The sequence below is a fragment of the Drosophila mojavensis genome, unplaced genomic scaffold, assembly GCF_018153725.1.
Source record: "Drosophila mojavensis isolate 15081-1352.22 unplaced genomic scaffold, ASM1815372v1 contig_136, whole genome shotgun sequence".
Taxonomy (NCBI): domain Eukaryota; kingdom Metazoa; phylum Arthropoda; class Insecta; order Diptera; family Drosophilidae; genus Drosophila; species Drosophila mojavensis.
In genome coordinates, this window is record NW_025318667.1 from 28,245,296 (window position 1) to 28,265,753 (window position 20,458).

At 43.0% G+C, this 20,458-nt stretch overlaps 2 protein-coding genes across 2 annotated transcripts in view; both read right to left on the reverse strand.

The window, feature by feature from the left end:
- The window catches only part of LOC6584876, a 140,333-nt gene extending 131,076 nt beyond the window's left edge, over nucleotides 1–9,257 (reverse strand). The window contains exon 1 of the mRNA XM_032732105.2: nucleotides 8,534–9,257. The gene's annotated coding sequence lies outside the window, so the exon portion shown is untranslated. The remainder of the gene's footprint in view (nucleotides 1–8,533) is intronic.
- Nucleotides 9,258–16,256: 6,999 nt separating this feature from the next.
- LOC6584882 (sodium channel protein Nach) lies at nucleotides 16,257–18,698 on the reverse strand. The gene is made up of 8 exons (XM_002010486.4): nucleotides 18,284–18,698; nucleotides 17,919–18,218; nucleotides 17,781–17,862; nucleotides 17,436–17,718; nucleotides 17,236–17,374; nucleotides 16,942–17,152; nucleotides 16,694–16,882; nucleotides 16,257–16,635 (listed from the first exon to the last, which is right to left on the reverse strand). The coding sequence occupies exons 1-8, from the start codon at nucleotides 18,664–18,666 to the stop codon at nucleotides 16,522–16,524; spliced, it is 1,701 nt and encodes a 566-aa protein (XP_002010522.1). The 5' UTR covers nucleotides 18,667–18,698; the 3' UTR covers nucleotides 16,257–16,521.
- Nucleotides 18,699–20,458: the final 1,760 nt, after the last annotated feature.

Sequence of the window (20,458 nt, forward strand, 5' to 3'; positions counted from 1 at the left end):
TTTACGGCTACAAAATTGCAGCAGCAACAGCAGCAACAGCAGCAGGAGCAGCAGCAAACGGCTAAGGCTCGAGGAAGAGAGGCAGCGATTCAGAGGAACTTTTATTACGGCAACGCTGTGAGGATATAGCTAAACATCAGGACCCAAGTGCCAAGTGGCTGTGCGTGTGTTCTGCCTTCGCCCGCACCTCTGCCTCTGCTTCTGCCTCTGCCTCTGCCACTGCCACTGCCTATGGCCGTGTGGGGGAGGAGGCGCAGCTGTGCCAAGCGCACTTCAACGCCGAGCAGCTGAAATAAAAAGCGGCAGAAATAACTATGTTGAAATCACTTAGCTTACAAAATGCAATAATATGCACAACCTCAAAGTCGACGTCGACGACGGCGTCGACATCCAATGCAAATGCAACATTAGTAAATTTTACTGCTTTGTTGCGGCTCTTGTTGTAGTTGCACTGTTCTTGTTGTTGCTGATGCCAAGCCAGAGCCAAAGGGCATCTATATGCATGGAAATGCGGAGACCAAAAGGAGCTGAGCTGCAACGGCTTCACGACTATCAGCATAGCCTGCACTCAATTGCGAAACAGCTATAAAACTGTATTTGCGCCAATACTCCAATAGAGAAACTCATAGAAACAATCTGATAAGAATCCCAGTTGGACAGCTGCAGCTGAAGCCAATTTATAGTTTAAGAATATATCAAAAAATCATTTACAGCATTTGCTGGCTCAAGCTCTATTGTGTTGACTACCCTTTCTGCTATTTACATAACAGGGTATCAAACTGACTGCCTGAGCAGAAGTAGCGGAAATACAAAGCCATAGTTAATGTAAAAGCCAAAGCGGATTGCTATTACATGAGAGCGTTTTGTGCGCTTTGCCAGCGCGTTTCAAGCTTCATTGAGCCCCCCATATTACTGGGCGCTCCAGCTCCAGATGGGGCTAGGCACACACACACACACACACACGCGCGGTCTAAGGCGAATTGTGTTGTACAAAACATAACGAATTGGCTACTCGAACTGTTAATTAAGCATTATAAACAAGGCTCCCAACGAATGTACCGAGGACTCTTTAGGCATTTACCTTTATCCAAGAAATTTCACAGAAGCTCATTTTGAATGTTTAATATTAGATAATTGGTGTAACTTAATATATCTAAGTTTATATACATGATATAATGCCTAGGCTTATGGCACTGTAAAGCGCAGGCCGTCTAGACTCAGGTCTATCACACAATATATATGCAATGTATATATGTGGATATTTATTTAGCACAGCTTAACATTTTAAAATTAATTAATTTATTTATAATTGGCATAGCAAGTGTAGAGTTAAGCCTAGGCAATAGCATAGTCTCGAGATTTACAAATATTACACCCTTATATCTATGGTAGAGCATCTAGCTGGCGACTGTTGTAAGAGTTGGTGGCTACTGGGAATGCAATGTGGCGCATGCATGTGCACTTATACACATACATATATTTTGGCCCTAAGTTGCCCCACGGTTGTAATAATGCCTGTAAAGTGCGGTGTTGTACGTTGCTCGGTTGGGGCCTTCTGCCGGGCTGCCAGTGTGTAGAGAAGTCAAATGCGCTTATAACACTACAAATGCACGGCCAGAGACAAAATACCGATGACAGCGACGCCAGTTGAATTCCTGCATTCGACTTGTTAGATACTCCTATTATGTGTATACTTTTTTCTTTATAATTGTTGCTGTTGTAGTTGCAGTTAGTTTAGTGTCGTTTGGAACAGCAAATCGTGTGAGTCGCACAGGCTGGCGACTAATTGGTTTATTTATGGCCGGCCTTTATGTTGGCGCTGTTCGAGCCAAAAGTCGCGACCGCGTTGCAAAGCTGCTTGCATCGCTGCATCGCTGCCATCGCTGCCATCGCTGTCATCGCTGTCATCGCTGCCTTCGCTGTCATCGCCTAGCCGCCAGTGACCTATGGCGGCTTTTTGGCCATAATTGCTGCCGGCAAGCTAATTAGAAGATAGTGTGCTCGGCACATATGTACATAAGCCGGCCAATATTTGCCAACAACACGAGTCAACAATCAATTATGTTGTCTGGCCAAAAAGCCAGCCGTCCCTTTGGCCCGGCCCCGCACAGCTCCGCTTGCGCCGCAATTCCAATTGGGCCTTCGTCCGAAATTCTTTGCAGCAGCAGCAGCAGCAGCAGCATCAACAATTGATTAGTTATTTAAAAACTCCATTTGAACATGCTCTTTTGCATGGCCAGGGCGCGCGACGCAGGGCACGATGTGCCGAGGCTGACTAACTCATTTCTCATTTTCCCATTAACTTGGACAAATACCATGTCATCATCAAACAAGCCATGGCCAAAGCCGCTGTTGAAGCCGTAGCCCTATCCATAGCCGTTGCTGAAAATGTATTTAGTCGAAAAAAAAAATTAAAAAATAAATAAATAAGTATATACGTATATGTGCTTGTGCCAGACGCAGAAGCCGGAGAAAATTTCACTCAACTTAGCTACATTCTGTAGCGCGGAAATTAATTTTCGTTCAAGGAGACGAAGCGACGGTTCCGATGGCTTTGCCTCTCGCTCGCCTTTGGTCAAGTGCAAAGGGTTTTCATATTGTTCCCCAGCTGGACAGATCGCCATGCCGTTGATGGATGCAATTAGCGTGCCCTGCTTGCCCGTTGGCCAAAGAGCGCCAGTAGCAGGCAGCAGCATTTTCGGCGCCTGCCAAGCGCCCATAAAGCGGCTGCCCAACGACAATGACCTGTGCAGGCGCGGAACGGCAGCAATTGTGGCGCAGCTTATTAGCCCGACAGCAATTACCAGACATCGAGAATGCGTCCCAATGGCCGGCCGAATACACATGGTTTCCCTCAGCTCGTCAAACGGGAACTGATAACAAATTTTGCTGATATAACTTGAACGGAACTCGTCTTACAACTCGAATTCTGCTCTTTAAAAATACCTAAAGAAACATTGATTAATAGCCATTATAAGTAAAAACATTTGGTTTGAAATCAACTCTTTCTTAACTTTCCAAAATATATAATCGAAATACGAAACAACAAAGCTCGCTTCGAATTCTGAGAATCGCATAGAGAGGTGCTAGGAGAAGGTTAGAAAAATTATTAAATTAAAGTGGAATCAGCTTTTAAATCTGCTAAACTAAATCCATATCTCTTATAATACTTAAATACCTAAGCAAATATTTTGTACAGACCAGTGACAGTATTATTAACATTTTTTTTTTATATTAGAAAATATTTAATCAAAATATATAAATAGAAATATCAAGACTCTCTTCGATTTCTGAGAGCCGCATAGGAAGGCTCTAGAAGAAAGTTTGAAAAAGTAGAAAATTCATGTAGAATGTGAGCGATTATCGTCTTCTCATCAGCATTTAACACTGATAAATTAATAACTCGATTATCATTGATTAGGAAATAAATGTCTTATGTTTGTAGAGGTGCCAAGTCCCTAGAAATATGAAACCCTTATCCACTATAAAATGAAGTGAGTCCCATCTGCTATACATTTCAAATGCGCGCCTATCAAATATATTATAATACAATCGCAGGGTCTAACAGGGTATCTGTTTGTCAGGCATGCCTATTAGTTGATTACTATTTGCTTTTATTTGTGATTTGTAAGCTAGTCAGGCCCTAAGTGGGGCCCATGGAAGCGGCAACGGGAGGCGGCAGCAAACAGCTTTAGACACTTTAACACATTCCACTGGGAATCCACACACAGGGATACCAAAAGCTGCACCAAAACACAACACACACAGAGAGAGAAAGGTAGAGAGAAAGAGAGTGAGAGGGAGAGAAGGAAGGCAACCAGTCAACAGACAGGGATAAGCATTTAGACGACTTTTGAGACCGGTTTTTGGGCGCTATGAAGTCACCAGCACCATGGGCACTAACTAGAACTTGCGGCCGAAAAGTCCAAGCTGCAGCTGGAGCAGCAGCTCAGCATCTTGGCAGCTTGGCAGCCAGCCCCAGCGCGAGGGGCAGCCAACAAGCTCTTCAATCCACATTGACAAGCATCAAACAGCAATGGCAGAGGAGCAGCAAAGACGCGCTGAGTGCCCTGCGTGGGCAAGGGCGGAGCGGGGACCTTAGCTCAGCGAGGCTGTAACAAAAATGAAGCAAATGAGTGCGAAGCCTGGCCTTGGCCAGCTCCATTCAGCTATGTTGCTCCCTAATAGGCTAATTCGTTAATGGAGGGAGACAACACATTTGTTGGCTAATCATTGCTCAGGCTAGTATCGCTAACATATATTACAGCGACTGCCAACCGGAGGGCAATAACCTGGCCAATATGGCCAGCAAGGGCTAAAAACAAGAAGAAGCCTGCAGCTGTTGCTGCTGGTCAACTGACATCCTTGACATCGTCGTTCAAGTGACAGCTTCAAAATTGCAAGCAAACACAGCCAGGGCATGGGGATTGGGGAAGGGGAATGGGGGCTGGGGGATGGCTGCCCAGCGACGGAGAACATTCACTAAACTTTCACACACTCACACACACAGACACAGATCATGTATTTGGGATGAAACCAGGCAACAAAATACATTTTATTGCGGATATTTGGTAACAAGAACCAAGGCAACGCCGTAGCCTAAGTCAAGTCCAAAGTCAGAGATTCAGTTCTGTGCGCATTGACTTTTTGTCCTGGCCCAGCTTCAGCCTTAGCCCCGGCCCTTGCTCGCACTCGTGCCATATGTGCTCACGTATGTCACATGATTACCCAGCCAGCCAACAATGGCTTTGACTTTGAGTGACGGTCATTCCGCAAAAAAAAAAAGGCAAAAAAAAAAAAATTATCAGCAACGTTAACGCCTCAGCCTCTATGCCTGAGCCTGGGATTTCTGGACGTTAAAGCGGCTTTCACTTTGAATCAGTTCTTTGACAGCTACCTAACATTCAGTCATAGGAGTCGTACATCCCATGCAAAGTGGGCGGTGAAAAAAAAAAAAAAAAAAAAAACAAGTAAGAAGACTCTAGTCGAGACTGCTCGACTAGGAGATACCCTGAACCCTCTAATCTGATATTCTAATCAGTCTGCACTTCTTTTCGACACACATACATACACACACACGTATTAGAATGAGCTTTGCTAACTGCGCTTGGGCTGCGCTGTGTAGGTAACATTATAAGAATTTTTTGTTGAATAATTTAATTTCTAGACGTACAATCTTAATGAAAGTTTCAGGGCGTAATTATATGGTGAAAATGTATGTACATTCCAAAGCACATGTCTCTAGTACTTGAAATACGCCTTTTACAAAGGTGAGGGTGAGGGGGTGGATATAGGGGTGGGGGGTAAATTACAACAAAAATCGAAATTATATAAAATACATATAAGTCTACATTTAAAATTTGCAAGCTCTAGCTCTAAAGGTGTAGGAGATATAATTGAATAACTAGCTTTCGATAAGGTTTTTGATCGATAATAAAATATCGGGAGTAGTTATCGATATATAAAGAAAAACTTGATATGCGCGTGATATACACAGACCTAGGAAAAAAATTTCAAGTCTCTAGCTCTTATATCTTCTGAAATCGACGCGTTCATACATACGGACGGACGGACGGACGGACGGACGGACGGACGGACGGACGGACGGACGGACGGACAGACAGACGGACAGGGCCAAATCGACTTAGCTCGTCGCCCTGATCAAGAATATATATACTTTGTGGGGTCTGCCACGCCTCCTTCTGCCTGTTACATACTTTTAACAAAACCATTATACCCTGATTTCCCATTTTCAATGGGTTCAGGGTATAAAAAGGAAAAAAAGGGAAAAAAGGGGGAAAATAAAATGCCAAGGTATGTGTGACTGAACTAGGAAAAAAACTGGATTTGGGTTTCAGAATAGTTCAAATATTGTCAGCTGCCACTGGCGCTGCCAATTAAGAAGGGGATAAGCCACTAACGTGGATTCTCCAGTAATTGAGTTCCACTCAAATAACAGACAGTTCATCGTGCTATATATTGAATTTCAGTTGCTAGCCATAGTTGCGTATGTATAAATTCACAGATCAGCTGTACATATTAGAGTGTAAGTATATACAAAACTTCTGGTTTATAACTTTATCCTAACCTAATAGCGAACACTCAAAAATATAATTATACATATTAATCAGTCTTTGCACTTATACCTTATACAAAGTGAAGAAAGTCTATTGATTCTGTGCAGCGTCCGTCTTGCTGTCCGTCTGACAATCCAATCGACTGTTCATCCGACTATTCGTATGACGTCCGTCCAACTGTGTGTCGCTATAAACTATTTCGTCGCTATTAACTTGAAGTTAGGAACACGTATTGGAACGCCTCTCTTCAAAACTACTAAGATTTTCCAATACGACCACTAAGGGCATAAAAAATTGCGAAATACTATACCTGGTATAATATAACGCTATTATTTTAGATATTAGAGAGTTAAAATTTTGTAAATATATTAAATAATTCTGCTATAGCCTCTTTAGATAATTCAACGCTTAACAGAGGGCGTAGCGAATCTGGTAAAACTGTATCTTACACCATCGAACAGCTAGAATTGAATTATAAAATTGATATCATAAGTTCCTCCAAAGAAAAAAAAAATAAAAGAAAAAAATTTTTTTTAATTAATAAAAAAATATATATATATTCATATATCACATATTTTACCCATGTTAAGAAGTTTCGTATGCAAATCTAGAGTTTATATATACCCGCCTATTAGATATATGTACATACATATGTCGAATCCACAGACCAAGCTAAAAAAATTTAAATTCAAAATTTTCTGTTGACATCCAATAGGACCCCGTAGGGCGTAACAAGATGAAAAGCACCATCACACCTGCAATATTTCAGTTAGGGCTGCAGAATTTGATAGTTAGGGTACAACAGAATCCCTCTTGAGATATATAGTGTTAAACAGAAATCTTCCATCTAAGCCAGGTCAGAAGAGAAAATCCTTTTTTAGTTTTAAAGCCACAGCTAATTGCGTTAGCAAGTCCTATAACCAATTTCAAACAAGACAAATGCTAGAGCCAAGCAGCGAGCTAAACAAAACACATTGGCTCTTGACCTGAGCCCTAGAAAGTGTAGCCAACGCAGTCAGCGCAGCCGCCGACTGCGACGCCTACGCGCGGAAATCAAACAACAATGCATGGCAGCAGATGCATTCGGTGCAGTGCGAAGCTAAACGGAATGCAGTTAGGGCATTCACTGGCTGACAGTTATTATTTTATGACGACACTTGGCGCGGAGGCTCCACCCAGCCAGACAGACAATGGAGCAGAGAGACAGAGAGTCAGCCAGGCAGGCAGGCAGGACGGACGGACGAACAGACGGATGGACAGACGGGGAGTCAGGCAGCTGTCGCCATGTTCATGTCGTCTACCGCTTGCCGCAAAGTTTGCCCAAAAATTGTTATTCGAGTGTTGTTTGAGAATCCGCCACGCGGACTTTTCGTTGCACCGCCTCTCGCCCTGCGTCTGCCGCACTGATAAGCAACAGCAGAACGACAAACTTGTTGTCCGTCCAATTTTACAAAATGTTAAAAAGGCGCACAATATGCGTTGATATTTACCAAAAGTGCGTGGCAACGGATTCGCAAATTTGTCAACTAGAAAATAAATTATATGCACTTGTTGTCCAGTGTTATATTATCCTCAAGTGTTATCTTCCGATCCAACCAACAATATATATGTATAAAATAATATTCATAAATGAGGCATCTTATAGTAGAAAAATCAGCATGTTTAAGGGCTGACTACCACAGCTCAGGTCAGTTTATAAGAGTTCTTAATGTATGATAATGTCAATAGCCCTTCTAGGCAATTCTCAAGCTCTTTGCTTGGCCAAATCCGCGTCACATGTCTAACGGGGTATTGGCTAAATCTAATCTCAGATCAAAATATGTTTAAGAAGCTGTTCAGGACAACACTTATATAATTTCATTATTATGCTAACCATAGCTTTGATTTCGGTCTATAAAGATAGAAGTTGAATACATTTTAATAATATATTGTAATGATAATAGCAATGCTAAAGCTAACAGAGGACCATCAACTGAACAAAAGGTTTTCTTTTATATTTGTTGAGTATTCTACTATAATCTATTCACACGTTCTCCTTGGAGCTCAATCTCTTGCCTCTTGATACATCTGCACTTTACAGTTAAGTTTGGGCAACTGCCATAGCTTGCGGGGCAGCTCACCTCACTCAACTCGCTCTCCTTGGTTTCCTTTCCTAGGTTTCCCAGCTCCCCTCACATTTCACAGATTTTGCATTTCTATCTCTCTATCGTGGCTTCCATTTAATTCTACATTTTTTATTCATGCTCTTTTGCCCTGACTCTCCGAGTTCTTTCTTTCATTCAGAATCTAGAATGTCCGTCTTCACCCACACTGCTAATCTAGTTTTTTGTTTGTTTCAGTTTCTTTTTTTTTTTTTTTTGTATAAAAACGCTTTTTGTGCTCCGCTCATTTACTTTGGTGTCCCTCGTTATGTCGACTGACTGTTTATAATAAATAAATAAATCATTTTTACTTACATTGGCTTTTTTGAATGCTTTTGGCTCGTCTCCTGCTACTGCGGCTGCTGCTGCTGCGGCTGCGGCTGCGGCTGTTGTTGGTGACTCTTGAGAACAAGAGGCGATTCTTAGCTGCAAGAGCCGATCAAACAGCATTTGCAAATTAGCTGCACCGTCGGCAAGGCAAAAAATTCAATTAACTCGAAACTAGTTTGGCACATAAACAAAAATCGGGGAAAAAAAGAACGAAAACAGCAAGAGCATAAGAATATGGCCACGGATGGCGGGGCGATTGGGGATACAGATGGCACACACACGCACACGCACACGTACGCTACCGCTTGAGAGAGGGGGATGGGCGGGGGCGGGGGTTTTCGTTCAGAGGAGATCGGAGGGGGGGGACAGAGCACGAAATTAAAATATAATATTTCACTTTATGCTAAGATGAAGCCGAAGGGCAACACAACGCAATGCAAACTGAAGAGAACGTTCGATGTTATTGGCGCTGCTGTCGCACGAAGATCGCGCCGATAGCGAAGCAGGCTCTGGCCCTACATAGATCTGGCCAAGAGCAACGACAAGCGACAACAACAACAACACCGAAGTACGAGTCTCGTACTATGAATACGACTGCGACTGCGACTGCGACTGTGAATGCGAATGCGATTGCGAGTTTGATTGCGTTTTCCGATTAGTGTACGGCGGCTGTTATAGCACGTCCTCACGCGAGCAGCACACAAATCCAACTGACTCCAACGAGGACGCCAGCTAGCAGCAACAGCCACAGCAGCAGCAGCAGCAGCGGCAGCAACAGCAGCAACAGCAGTAGCAGCAAGACCAACAGCAACAGCAACAGCATGCAATTCGCTTGCCGCTGTGTGAGTGGCCAAGCTTGCTTCGACATGTATGGGTGTGTGTGTGCGAGTGTGTACGAACAGAGTGCAAAAGGAACAAGAACAAGCAAGCTAAAGCCAAAGCTGAAGCTAGCAAACAAACGAACAAACAACATTAACGAGCCTGAAGAGAAGCCATCTACTGAGCCAACTAGTCAGCTAGTGACGCGCGCGCGCTGCTCTCCTCGGCAAACAAAATGTGACAGCCACGAGCAACAGAGCCACAGAGAGAGAGAGAGAGAGCGGGATATAGAGATAGGGAAAGAAATGGTAAACAGGGGGGAGTGGGCGGCATATTACGTATACGTTTAACGCCGCCAAAATGCAACACAACGCAAAAGTTAAACCGGCATTTTGTTAGGCGCACATTTGAGCCGCTGCAAGCGCACAGGAGCGGTTCAGCCCGCTGCGGGAATTCAATTTAGAATCAATTCAAATTGTCAACAATTATAAGTTTAGGTTTATTTATGCATCTCTCTTGTGCATTAACTACATCATCATTCAACTTATTATCCTAAGCCATCACTACTCTACCATCAATCTATTCCACTTATTATCATAACCCATCACTTCTCTATCATCAATTTATTGTATTCCAATAACACTTGTTTCTACTGCAATTCACCATCACAGTCATCAAATTAAAGGACGTCTCTAGAGTGTGTCAGAGTATTCTGGCAAGTATGCTAGGACGGAAGAACAGTTTGTAGTAATTCAGATGTGGTAGGTATTTTGTTTGGCTGACATTTTGATGTGATGTGAAGACTTGTATTCTACATCTTCAAATGAGGACGAGTGTACTTTATGTAGTTTGGCAATGCTGGTCTGACCAGTTGAGTGTAATTAGTGCTAGGGTTATATACATAGATACTCCTAGCATTTAGAAATATAACCATAAATAAAGTTCAGTTCCAGCTTTATTAATTTTGTATCTACAGTAATTCAAATCAAATACATTTTAAGACCCGGAATACTCATGCAGGATACAACGATCTCCTCGTCTGGTTTGTCTTAATATCTACGTACATTACGAATACTCCTTTACGTTTTAGGGACCCGCATTGTGCTTCAAACGGCCCTGGCTTATGGACATGCTCACGTTTTGCCTGGACTTGGCGGCGGGGCAGGGGCTGTGCTAACGTTACGTTACAGCAACCCCACTAAATGTAACGTCTGAGCATCGAAGAGTGGAAGACAGAGCGAGAAAGAGAGCATGTGGGTGTGTGTGTGTGTGTGTGTGTGTATGAGTATGTGTGTATTGCAGCTGGCAACGCTTCCTACTTTATTACTGGTTTTCAACTTCATAAAATATGTTAAGCGTCGTCGTCGTTGGCGTCGGACTCGACGCTGATGTCGCCTGCTTGATTTACTTAATGCAGAAAGCACAGCGAACAGTGCATCTCTCTCTGTTTCTTTTCCTCTCTCACTCGCTCCTTGTGCCTCTCACTCTATCTATCTCTTTTTACTTGCTGCCACGGCCAGCTGTTTATGAAATTTTCGCGCCTTTTGTTGTTTCCCGCGGGTTCGCCGGCTTTGGTCCTAGTTGCTTTCGTTCTCTCTCTCTCTCTCTTTCTCTTTCTCTTTCTCTTTCTCTTTCTCTTTCTCTTTCTCTTTCTCTTTCTCTCTCTTTCTCTCAGTATATTTCTCTCTCTCAGACTGTTCGCTTAACTTTCTTCAAATACGCAACAGTCTCTAAGGGATACTATGCTAATTAACATCTGATCAAGCTTAATGGATGAAAAAAGAAGAAGAAAAGAAAAACCCTCTCATGATGCATAACTTAATAGATGCGAATAATAACTGAGAATAAATTAATGGAAAATAATTGCTGAAATATTGTACTATAATCAAGATCACAAAAACAAAAATTATTTTATTTTTTTATTATTTTGTATATTCTCAGATCAGATCGAAAACTCTTTAAAAGAAATGCATTCTCAATATTTTCTACCTCACAAATCGAAGTTCAGAGAGCTTATTCATAAAAATAATATTAATATGTGTCATATGGCAATCAATTGATATTTAGAATACTTAAACTTAATAATTAAAAATTCGAAGCAATACTAAAAAATTACCGAAACAACATTAAATTTAATTATTATATTTCATACATTATTTGAAGGTAGTCATACTACAGACTGCAGATCACTATTATTGGAAGACTTTATCAATATAAATTATAAATGGAGATTGTGGGGTTTTTCATACGCATTTGTTTTTCCTTCTCGGTTTTTATTACTTTTCTTCCAAATTAATTTTCCGTATATATATAATATTATAAATATTAAGAAGAAAATTACTATTAATTGAACTATGTAAAGCACTTTTGTATAATTAAATTATTATAATAAAACGAAAATTAATTTAGAAAAAAATAGGGGTTTCATATAGAATAAACTAAAACAATTAAAAATATTGATATTACAATTTTAGAAATGTATTAAGTTATTTATTTAATTTATTTATTAATTAATTTATCTTTTAATATCTCATTTTTAAATTGAAAATTAAATTAATTACTATGCGAAGGATTTTTTATAGCCTTAGCCTTATGGCTAACTAAAGCAAATAAAATAATAACAATAATACCTAACAAAAATAAATGGCATTTAATTTGTTTTTATTTGCAGTTTGACCAACTTCTACTATCTCACGAGATGATGAACTTTTGGTTTGAATTCCAGCTAAAGTTGCCCAAAGACTTTGCTAGCGTCGCTGCGAGTTGTAGTTGTTGTTGTTGTTCTTGTTATATATGTTGTTGCAGTTGCATTTGTTGTTGTTGTTCTTGTTATATATGTTGTTGCAGTTGCATTTGTTGTTGTTGTTGTAGTTGTAGTTTATTGCAATTTCTTATTAATAAGCGCCTTTTATGTGGAGCTGGTAGTTACAAGTTGCTAGTCTCGTTCGTCGGCAGTCGGGAGCCGGGAGCTGACAGCGGGCGTCAGAGCCGTCCCATGGGCGACATTAACGTTAATAATAATAAAATGTGTAATTGCATAGAACGAGGCTGCGCAGCATGTCCAACTCCCGAGATAGACCAAGTCTGCCCAGCTCTGTGCCGGCTCTGTGCAAGCCTTTCCAAGCCGACTCTCCGTGTCTGCCGTTGCCTGCCTCTGGCCCTGGCCCTGGCTCTGCCCCTGCTCCTGCCCCTGCCTCTACTTCTTGTGCCGCCTCAACCACTGTCCCTGGTACTCCTGCAGTCAGCATACGAAAAGGTGTAAATCATTTTCTAATCGCAGCAAGCAGATCACATGCACGCACTCGCACACACACACACATACACAGATAGACAGACAGACAGACAGACACGCAAACAGACAAACTTGTATAAAGCATTTACTTTTGTTTTTAGCATTCGCATTCGGCTTTTGGCATTGCATTGGCTCTCCGCAACGGTCAAAAAGACAATGTGAATTGCAGCCAATCAATGCAGGAGCAGCAGCAATAGAGAAGCATTGCTCACGTCCTCGCCCTTCGCTTCTTGGCCCCGGAACCAGTCCCACTCACACACAGCCTCCGCATTACCCCATCCCCTCGCTCTTTCAGCGGATGCGAAGCACTTGCCATATTGTCTGTTCCAAATGGATTTAGTTGCCATTGGCCTCCGAAGCTGTTTGCGGTTGCTGGCCGAGGTGCGAGGTGCGTTTATAGAGATTCTGTGAATAAGATGCTATATACATACATGAAGAATCGACCAACTTACTGAGTGCCTGCGTCGCCCGTCTGTTCGATTCTCAGAACTATTAAAACACCTTCTAATTACTCTTAATTATTACCACAAATTTAATTTCGCTATAGCTCTCGAGCAACCCTCGCACTCACTATGCTTCTGCTTCTGCTGTTGTTGTCGTGGCAGCTTAATGTAATTGTTCTTGTTGCCAATGAACTAACTTTGGATACAACAAGTGCATTGCTCTTCTTACAAATTCAATTCGGTAGAATTCAGTAAAATTTCCTACTGAAGCCGTAAGTCAAAAAGAGCTGGGGACAGACTGACTAATACGACCAATAGTTCTGCCACATAAAAAGACAACGGGACCTAAGTTGTATTAAGAAAGTAAAAAAAAAAAAAATGGAGAATTTTTAAAAACTTTTAAGCTTCCTTGTCTTAATGATGCTGCGTCTTAATTTGTGCATTATCCTTGTAATCTTAATTAAGCTGTCTATCAGATGCATCCCTCCAGCCCTTGTCCTTGGCCTAGCTGAGGTTGCTGCTGCCGTTGCTATTGCTGTTGCTGTTGCTCTTGCTGTTGCTCTTGCTGCTGCTCAACAGCAACAACTTCCGCAGCCGTGCGATTTACTCATCTGCCGGTCGCAGTTTTCTTCGCTTGGATTTTCCTTTTCTCATTGTTGTTGTTGTTGTTGCTGCTGTGCGTTTCACACAAGTGCAATTTTTTCATAGCCATTACACACCAACAACTTCCTTGAGCTGCATCTGCAGCCACAGCAAAAGAGGCAGCCAATGCATCTTACTATCGACTTGAATACCCTTACCCACTTGATTGAATTGTATTGTGCTACTGATGTGGAAAACTTATGCAAGTTTTATGAATAGCATTTACATATTTCGAGTGTCGATTTTTGTTGAGCTTATCGCTCAATTAATCAATTATTCAAGACATACAGGCATGAAAAGCATAAGGTATAAGGTATAAGGTATAAGGTATAAGGTATAAGGTATAAGGTATAAGGTATAAGGTATAAGGTATAAGGTATAAGGTATAAGGTATAAGGTATAAGGTATAAGGTATAAGGTATAAGGTATAAGGTATAAGGTATAAGGTATAAGGTATAAGGTATAAGGTATAAGGTATAAGGTATAAGGTATAAGGTATAAGGTATAAGGTATAAGGTATAAGGTATAAGGTATAAGGTATAAGGTATAAGGTATAAGGTATAAGGTATAAGGTATAAGGTATAAGGTATAAGGTATAAGGTATAAGGTATAAGGTATAAGGTATAAGGTATAAGGTATAAGGTATAAGGTATAAGGTATAAGGTATAAGGTATAAGGTATAAGGTATAAGGTATAAGGTATAAGGTATAAGGTATAAGGTATAAGGTATAAGGTATAAGGTATAAGGTATAAGGTATAAGGTATAAGGTATAAGGTATAAGGTATAAGGTATAAGGTATAAGGTATAAGGTATAAGGTATAAGGTATAAGGTATAAGGTATAAGGTATAAGGTATAAGGTATAAGGTATAAGGTATAAGGTATAAGGTATAAGGTATAAGGTATAAGGTATAAGGTATAAGGTATAAGGTATAAGGTATAAGGTATAAGGTATAAGGTATAAGGTATAAGGTATAAGGTATAAGGTATAAGGTATAAGGTATAAGGTATAAGGTATAAGGTATAAGGTATACGGTATAAGGTATAAGGTATAAGGTATACGGTATAAGGTATAAGGTATAAGGTATAAGATATAAGGTATAAGGTATAAGGTATAAGGTATAAGGTATAAGGTATAAGGTATAAGGTATAAGGTATAAGATATAAGATATAAGATATAGGATATAGGATATTATATATAAGATATGAGGCATTGAGTATAAGGCATATATTACCTATGAAGCGCTTTTAAGGTCCTCAACTGGTAGTACAATAGTCACTAAATGATGATCTTTAAATTACACTTTTAGATACATAGTAGATAAACTTAGAGTATCTGACAGTCGGATATGTCCCATAGCAATAATCCAACTCGCTTTTATTTTTATTTGTTGTGCTCAGCCACAGACACGGAACTCGAAACAACAAACCGAACCGAACTCAAACCAGAACCAAACGTAATTATTTCAATTAACTTTGCTAAATTTATTTATGCATGCGTGTGCCAATGCTCCTCCGACCCGCCGACCTCTTTTGCCACCGTCGGCGCGCTGTGTGTCTGTGTGGGCGTGCGCCTGTTTGGGAGGGGGGTGAGGTCGTGTGCTCGCTGTTGACATGCCGGCGTCCCCCTCCCGTTACATCCTTTCATTGTCGGCGCTGGCAGGCGCAATCGCTCCATTGGTTTTTGTTTGTTTGCACTGTCAATGCGCTTAACTTTAAATTTGGGCTTATTTGTTTTAGTTTGGCTCTGCTTTTTTTCGACTCGGAGTCGAGTTGAGAGATCAGCTCCTGGGCCAGCTGGACGGTCGCCGCGGTCTACCCGCGGCGCCGGCTGCCTTCAGCCATAGCGAAGCACGCGGCACTAGGAAAATAAGCCGCCATTCATGCGCATATTAACAAATAAACTATGCGGCGACTTTGGCTTTCATTCATTTCCAGGCATGCGAATGCGACAGCAGCCAGTGGGTGGCCGAGGGGGTGGGCGAAGGGGAGGGCGGGGCAGGGTCGGGTGTGGAAAGCCATGGAAGTGGAGTAGGCCTGAATGGCAGGCTCAGTACAGTACAGTGAGTACTACTACGCGACTTACAACTGCAATTACAACTACAACCGAGCCCCCCGCGTGCCGCCCACTGCCCCTCTACCTGTGGCGCCTGAAGTAAAGGGGTTGCTCGTAGCATGGGCTAGCAGATGGCGGCGTTTGCTGGGGCTTGCGTACAATGAGCCAGCAGCGATGTTAACTGAAAAATGCTTTTCACTTCGCCTGTTGACGGGAAGTTGGGTTAGCATTTGTGTTTGGCTTTTGGGGTTGCCTTTCGGAGGGGCAGCCGGCGCTGCTGGTGGTGGTTAGTAACTGTTCATGCTGACACCCCCACCCCCCTCCCGCCCTCTCATTCCGTGGGGGCACAGTGCACTGAACTTGCCGCCAACTAAACATGCTCTGCGAAACTCCTTTAATTGGGAAAGCATATACGGCCGTAAGTATTTCTTTGGAAAAAAATGGTTTATTATTTATTCCTTGGTGGTGCACATAAATATATAGAATCCAATAAGATATATGTAGCGGCTTGTAAATTGGTATTTTTGGATTTTATCAAAGCAGTGCATAATACGCTAGTCTGACATAATAGTTTGTCAAAAAAAAAATAATATAATATATATTGTATTTTTGTATAGATTTTTGGATATCGTAATATCGTTTGCTCAAAGTTCACATTGTCCTAATCAATTGTATGGGGTACTTGTTGTCGTGGAGCCGTCTTGGGGGAGTTGGTTGGGGTTTCAGGGTAGATATTGTCCATGGTCGAATTGCCACTTGTCCTTATTGCTGGCGTATCCGTGGTCAGGCAGCACCTTGGGCGTGCGATACAAGCTCTTCGAGTAGTTCAGGTAGTCCTAGAAGACAATCACCAATAGCTATAGCTAATGGAGGGGATTTATGAGGCAGACTCACCTTTTCGCTCTTCCGCTGGCGGGACATGTTGTACAGATCCGCACTTTGTGCCTCCGCCGGTTGCACCTGCAGCACGGCTGAGCTGTTGGGGCTATTCGCCGACTTGGAGTGAGACTTCAGCTTCAGCTTTAGATCAATGGCTGGCGGCGGCTCGTGCCGGATGCGCTGCTCGATTTCGTACAGCTCTTGCTGCATATGGGGAACGGCAAACGTCAATAAATATTACGCGGAGCCAGACAGTAGCCTACCCTGTTCTTATAGACCATGCAGCAGGCGCGCAGCGTAAAGTAGTAGATGATCTCTACGCCGGAGAGCAGCGAGAAGCCCAGGAACAAGCTGGCAATGCCGCCGAAGGAGACAAGCAGATCCACCCAGCCGAATAGAACCTCGCGCTTGTAGCGAATGATGGGCCAGGTGAGGAACTCTACCAGGACGCCGGACGCTTCGGCACGATCCATGCTTTTGGGGTTGGAGTAGGGAAAGTAAATGTAAAGTCAATATCAAAGAGAAGGAAATTCATTGACCCTTTGGGCAGACCTTACAATTTCATGAGCTTGTCTATGTTGAAAACCGTCTTGGAGCAGCTCAGCTCGCACTGCAGACAGTCCTTGATGTTGGTTATGTTCAGCTTGTATTCATTGAGGCAGGCAAAGTCCTTGACCGTACACATAGGCACGTTGTCTAATGGAAAAAGGAAATCACGTCCGATAATTCTGACTTCATTAGCGACGGTATGACTTACTGATGGGCTTGTAGAAGGACGGATTGCATTTGCACAGCTTTATGGCCTTGGTCATGCGGCACTGCTTCATGCACGACGAGAAGGTATAGGAATCTGGAAAGTAGTTCAGCTTCACCTCGTCGCGAAAGATGCACTTACGCTGGCCAATCGACAGCTGGCGTGCATCATCTGTGGTGTAGGTGTTCTTCTTCGAGATACGCACTTCCACCAGCTGATCGTCGGTCCAGTCGATTTGGGCATTGAAGTCTGATCCAAAGTACTCCTCGTTCGAGAAAATAAATATCTGCGTGGCAACAACAGTCAATACTAACCCGACCGTGAGGTCCACACAGGGAGCGAACTCACCCGAGAGGTGCTGTTGGGCAGGAAAAAGAGGGCCCACTTCTTGTCCGTTTCATAGAGGTCGTGCGGTGGGCCAGTCTTAGAGCTGAAATACCGATTGAATGTCTACTGACTAGGGCATAACTGGTGTGAGGGACTTACTCCTCTGTTGCCGTTGACATGAAGCGACTGTTGAAGGCATAGCAAAAGCCGTGCTCCGTGTAAATGGGGTGAAAGTGATCGCAGCAGACGATATCCTCATCCCGATACTTGCAGGAAATCAGCGTACTCTCGCACGGAATTTGCGCCCGAAAGGCCCATTCGCGCAAAGTGTGCTCCGCCAGCAGCTCCGCGGGTATGCCCTCTGCTAGCTTCTCCGCCTCTCGGATGTTGTCAAAGTTGAGCGAGGTAAGCTGATCCAAAAAGGGGGTAATCTGCTGAGCCTTTTCCGCGTCATAGTTGCTGAAAAGCGAGTAGAGCTGAATTAAAGGGCAGTCTGATTGCAGCTAGGACGTTTATGAACCTACGCGAGGGACTTGTAGACCTCTTCATATGCTTTTGCATGATCATAAGCCGTCGCCGGACACACCACCGTAGTGGGAAAGACAACGTTCTGATTGTGAAAGTCCGTGTCGAGGCCGGTGATGGTGGGATTCGTTTGGAACTTCTCCCACAGGCTCATGATAATCACCAGAGCGGTGACAGCACCAATCGAGGTGAAGCAGAACCACATGAATTTCTCGCCAATGGGCCGGCCCGTCTCCGCAATGTAGCGCACGCCGTGCAGTGTGGAGTTCTGGAAAAACTCCTTCGTCTGGTAAATGAGACTGCGACGAAAGATGACCAAGGTCTCAATCAGCCGTTGCCGCGTTGTCATCACAGCCGTGTGATCCGTTTTCTCATACGGCATTTTCGTTTCAGGAACATAGCTCGGGAGCCGAACCCTGCAGCGTGCCGCGCTACCTTTGCAACTAATCAACTGGGCACCAGCGCAGTCGCTTTTGAGTACAGCCGACCGTCTGTTGTGGTCATTGTCAGCTATTGTCGCACTAAAAGCCTTTCATTGTTTATGCATTAGTGCGCTGACTTTGATTGACCCCAAAAAGCATTGATTAAACGCGAACGTATGTAGCATTTGCTTATCTTGATACCTCATTAACGTTTACCGTAATGTCCTGTTGTCCTGCCGCCCCTTCTGGGGGGGTCTGGTCGATTCTAGCCTGGCCTGACCTAGTCGCATCAAGTCACAGCATAGGGGTGCGTGGCAGGGCGGAAGAGCGCAACTGCTGCTGTGCCCGTGCTCCTTCAAAATGGCGCCAGCCACGATCGTCCCAAGTGCTCGGGCTGTTATTAGAGTGGGTCGGTCGGCAGCTGCTGCCGGTCTAATTGGTCCGTAGTCTGCGCGATTTCCGGCGGCGCCGAAACCAAAAAGCAAACAACAACAAATTTAAAGAACTAACTAACCCACTCACACACTAACCGAGCCAAGAAGTTCACAAGTTTTGTGTGAACTCCTGACACGGCCATGGAGCGGACGGCGCTTTGTTTGTCTGGCCAAGTGGCTACAGCTACAGCTACAGCTACAGCTATAGCTAAAGAGCCAGAGCTCCGGCTCGAAGCACAAATGAAGTGGTTTCAAGTTTCAGCGCAGCTTCACAGACAGACGAGAGCCAAAAGGAGCACTGAGCCTCGAACAAAAGGGCTGGCGATCACGAGATGACCCTGATTCCGTTCGCCAGATAAGTGCAGCGCTGCCTGCAGCCTGAGAGGACCTCCGCATTTGCAGTCCTCTGTCATCTAGAGTTTCAATTTGGCGCCAGAGACCAGCTCTCCTCGTCTCTCGCTCAGCTCTCGTTCGGCATTCGTTCGCACAATCGGCTCCCAGCTCTGCAGTCCCATCCAATTAATCACTAATTTGCAATTTGCAATTTCCCGATCTCTATTACAGGTGCTGCTGCACTAGGACACTCGCAAGGATTAGCGCTGTGGAGTGGCCCCAGCTAACCGCCTGCAATTACGCGACCCACTTAGGGCAAATGCCTTCCGACTTACATATCGATGTACTCTGAGGAAGAGCCTTCACGTTTTACTAACCAATTTGTAACGCATTTCTTAAAACTGCTTAAGAATGTAGATATTTTAAGAATACCAATATACTTTCCCTGATAGGCTTTTATAGAATACCTTTTATAGATTACCAATCGCTAATATGAAAGAACATAGGCGATGGGCGTAACGGATTGCAAAGTACTGAACACCGTCAGCTCAAAAACATTGAAGAATCTAGATTTATCCGATTTAGCAAATCTGCAATCTTGACCAAATATATAGTGAATATCAAGAATTTAATTTTAAAATAAAAATAAAATAAAATAGAAGCCCTAATTATTCATGTTAAATGCAATATAGTCAAATCCGATAGATAAGAAAATCCTGACACGTTCTTAGACGAGGCTATATACGAGTATGCATTCTAAAGAAACCACATTCATACGGATAGACAGGCAGACGGACGGGAATCGGTCAACACCAATATTCCACAATATTCTTAGTCAATCTACCTGCAATAGATGCCTTAAATATTTATGTGCCATCTTGATCGTTCAGTGTATTGAATTGGTCATATCAAATAGTTCCCATGAAGCCAATCGCTTATATTTCTATTTATGATATAAAATCAATCAATTCGAGTGCATCAAATC

What these genes read in the sequence shown, in the direction of transcription:
- LOC6584882 (XM_002010486.4), bottom strand. Translation starts at nt 18,666, where the DNA reads ATGCCGTATGAGAAAACGGATCACACGGCTGTGATGACAACGCGGCAA. An exon ending in GAGGTCTACAAGTCCCTCGC is followed by an intron (nt 18,219 to 18,283) that starts GTAGGTTCATAA and finishes CTCGCTTTTCAG; the next exon opens with CAACTATGACGCGGAAAAGG. An exon ending in ATGTCAACGGCAACAGAGGA is followed by an intron (nt 17,863 to 17,918) that starts GTAAGTCCCTCA and finishes TCGGTATTTCAG; the next exon opens with CTCTAAGACTGGCCCACCGC.